This window comes from Chrysochloris asiatica, unplaced genomic scaffold (assembly GCF_000296735.1).
Source record: "Chrysochloris asiatica unplaced genomic scaffold, ChrAsi1.0 scaffold00003, whole genome shotgun sequence".
Classification (NCBI taxonomy): Eukaryota; Metazoa; Chordata; class Mammalia; order Afrosoricida; family Chrysochloridae; genus Chrysochloris; species Chrysochloris asiatica.
This window is the reverse complement of record NW_006408521.1, coordinates 49,527,230-49,530,914: the sequence shown is the minus strand read 5'-3', so window position 1 is coordinate 49,530,914 and position 3,685 is coordinate 49,527,230. Positions and strand designations below refer to the sequence as shown.

At 51.9% G+C, this 3,685-nt stretch overlaps 1 protein-coding gene across 1 annotated transcript in view; it reads left to right on the top strand.

Moving 5' to 3' along the window:
• The first annotated feature begins 268 nt into the window (after nt 1-268).
• RGS10 (regulator of G-protein signaling 10) overlaps nt 269-3,685 on the top strand; it is a 55,341-nt gene continuing 51,924 nt past the window's right edge. The window contains exon 1 of the mRNA XM_006831404.1: nt 269-325. Within this exon, the coding sequence (XP_006831467.1) occupies nt 277-325 (49 nt within the window). The 5' untranslated portion in view covers nt 269-276. The remainder of the gene's footprint in view (nt 326-3,685) is intronic.

The following is a 3,685-nucleotide window of genomic DNA, read 5'->3' as shown; positions in this document are numbered from 1 at the left end:
GGGCGCCCTCGGGCCAGTGTGGCCTGAAGCCCCCAGATCGGCACCGCGGACCCCAGTGCTGGCGGGCAGGGCGCATCGAGCGCGCCACGCGGCGGCGGTGAGGAGGCGGGCGGGCGCGGGGCGGGGCCGCACGTGGCTCCTCCCTCCTTCTCTCTTCTTCCTCCCCTCGCGCCCTCCTCCTCCTCCTCCAGCTCCTCCTCGCCCTCCTGCTACTTCTCGCCGTTCTCGGACTTGGCCGCGCCGCCCGCAGTTGAATTCCCCGGGCCGCCCGCGGCGATGTTCAACCGCGCCGTGAGCCGGCTGAGCAGGAAGAGGCCGCCGTCAGGTAAGCGGCCCAGGGCCCGAGGGCGGGGGTCGGGCACTCGGAGAAGCATCCTGTCCCCCAGCTCGGGTTCGGGCGCGGCTCGGAGGAGCGCCCTGATCGGAGCCCAGCCTCCCGCGCCCCTTCTCCCGCGCCCCCGCCTGCCGTCCGGGTCTGGAGCGCAGAGCCAGAGGGGCGCCCTGGAGGAAGTTTGGCTCAAAGAGGAACCACAGCAGTTTTCTTTTCAGTGAGTGTGTGGGAGCAAAAGGAAATCCAGAAACACCCCCAGACTTTAGAGGTAGTGCGGCACCTAGATTTCGAAAGCAGAGCTCCGGCGGACCCCCTCTGGAGTTTCGCGGCCGGAGCGCGCCCCAAGGAGGCGGGCTGGACCCGGGCATCGGATGAACAGCCTGGCTCGGGCGCTGGGAGCCTGCCATTCTGCATGCGGAGCCCAACCGAATGTGGGTGAACCCCAGGAGGAAGAGGGGCCACGACGGTGGTTTATGCCAGGGAAGCATCCGTAGTACAAAAAAACCGTTTGGCTGGCACGTCTGGACCAGACGGAACTATAATTCGGGCAACTTGATAAGAACCCCCGTGAAGACTGCATGCCCTCGATTCCTGCTCTCTTAGCCTTTTAGAGCGTAATGTATGCTACGGGCTGTGTCGGCGCGCGTTAGGACTCTCCGGAGACAGTCAACCGTAATACAGCTCTCCATTGAGAGGAAAAGCCCAGAGCCAGAGCCGCTGGGTAACTTGCCCCAAATCATACTTCTAGGTGATGCAGTGTGAGTCTTTCAAACCCAGTATTGCTTGATTCTTGAGAGGTTTTACTGCTGTCTTCCAATCCAAGATCCACTTCTGTATACTGGCCTGTTTTCTCTTTTCACTTAACATCACGTTTCATGACAGGCAGTGTGGTTAGAGTATGAACTGGGAACCACACTGTGTGGGTCTGAGTGTAACTTCGCTCTCTCTGCAGCTAAGGATCTGCAACAAGGGACTAAGAATAACTACCCTTCTTGAAAGGAGCTCTGGTAGTGTAGTGGTTACGAATCCAGCTGCGAACTGCAAGGTTAGCAGTTCAAAACTACCAGCTGTTCAGTGGGAGAAAGATGAGGCTTTCTGCTCCGGTAAAGATTTACAGCCTCGGAAATCCTGTACAGGGTCGCTATGAGTCGGAACCGACTCCACGGCACATGACCACCCCCCCCAACCTCCTTGAAGCACTTAGAACCACTTAATTGAAGTGGTCTCTCAACCATCAGGTTATGTAAACCATTGTGTGGTGATGCTTGTGTGCCATGGGGGTCGATTCTGACTCTTAGCCACCCTGCATAGGGTTTCTAAGGGAGCAGAAAGCTTCATCTTTCTCCCCTGGAACTGCTGGTAGTTTCAAACTGCTGACCTTGAGGTTAGCAGCCCCACTCATAACCACTGTGCTGCCAGAGTTCCTTGTGTAATAATTTAGGACAACCCTAATAAAGTATAGACTTTCTAGCGTTATTGACAAGAGCTTATAATGCTGCTCTGTAGTTATAGAAGTGTGTTGATTTGATTCCAATAATTTCCTTTAAAGTGCTCATGATTCACAGACACAGGGCAGTGGTCAGAGTAAAACTACTTCTAAACTTGACTCTCTCATTGCCCAGTCCAGCAACCTTGGACAAGTGACTTGTCCCCTCTGTGTCTCTATTTCAGTGGTGGCTGTGGCTGGTTGTTAAACCTCAAAACCATTGCCATTCGTTGAGTTGATCGCAATGCGTTACTGAGCAAAACTGTTCTTTAGAGTTTTCTCGTGTTCCTTAGAGATCACTGGGCCTTTTTCCACATCACCACTGGGCGACTTTAAACTGTCATCTTTTAGATTAGTATGATTGTATGCTGTTGAGTTGATTGATTGGAATCCTGATGTGGTGCGGTAGGATAATCATTGGACTCCTAACCTTAAGGGCAGCAGTTCAAACCCACCAGCTGCTTCTTAGAAACCCTATACAGGGTAGCTTTGAGACAGAACTGACTCGTTGGTGCTTAACAACAACACTGGAGTTGATTCTAACTCTTATCAATCCTGTAAGACGAGTACAACTGCCTCTAGGGTGGCACTGTGGGCTAGTGGGCTGGACCACAAAGTTGGCGGTTCAAACCCTATGCAGTGTTGCTATGAGTTGAAACTTACTTGATGGCAAGTAACAGCAACAACTTTTACAGGGGTGGATCACCAGGCCTTTTCTTCCTTGCAGCTGCTGGTGGATTCGAACTGCTGATCTTTTGGTTAGCAGCTGAGCACTTAACCATTAAGCCACTAGGCATCTTTTTTTTTAGGTTATTGTTAAATGCCATTGAATCAGTTTCAACTCATAACAACCCTGTATAGAGTTTCCAAGGCACAGCTGGTAAGCTTGAACTGCCAACCTTGCAGTTCAAACGGTTTTGCAGTCAGGCACATTAACCCACAGCTCCACACCAGGACTCTTTAGGTTACTTGTTGTTGTGAAATGCCATCAAGTCGGTTCCGACCCATAGCGACCCTGTATAGGGTTTCCAAGGAGTGGCTGATGAGCTTGAACTGCTGACCTTGCAGTTCAAATGGTTTTGTAGTCTGGCGCATTAACCCACAGCACCATACTAGGACTCCTTTAGGTTGTCAAGTGCCCATCAAGTCAATTCCGACCCATAGCGACCCTGTATAGGGTTTCCAAGGAGCAGCTGGTGAGCTTGAACTGCCAACCTTGCAGTTCAAACAGTTTTACAGTCAGGCACATTAACCCACAGCTCCACACCAGGACTCTTTAGGTTACTTGTTGTTGTGAAATGCCATCAAGTCGGTTCCGACCCATAGCGACCCTGTATAGGGTTTCCAAGGAGCAGCTGGTAAGCTTGAACTGCCAACCTTGCAGTTCAAACAGTTTTACAGTCAGGCACATTAACCCACAGCTCCACACCAGGACTCTTTAGGTTACTTGTTGTTGTGAAATGCCATCAAGTCGGTTCCGACCCATAGCGACCCTGTATAGGGTTTCCAAGGAGTGGCTGATGAGCTTGAACTGCTGACCTTGCAGTTCAAATGGTTTTGTAGTCTGGCGCATTAACCCACAGCACCATACTAGGACTCCTTTAGGTTGTCAAGTGCCCATCAAGTCAATTCCGACCCATAGCGACCCTGTATAGGCTTTCCAAGGAGCAGCTGGTGAGCTTGAATCACTGACCTTGCAGTTCAAACGGCTTTGCAGTCCGGCGCATTAACCCACAGTGCCACACCAGGTTACTTTGTTGTTGTTGTTGTTGTTAAGTGCCATCGAGTCGGGTCCGACCCATAGCGACCCTGTACAGGGTTTCCGAGGCTATAAATCTTTACAGGAGCAGAAAGCCTCATCTTTCTCC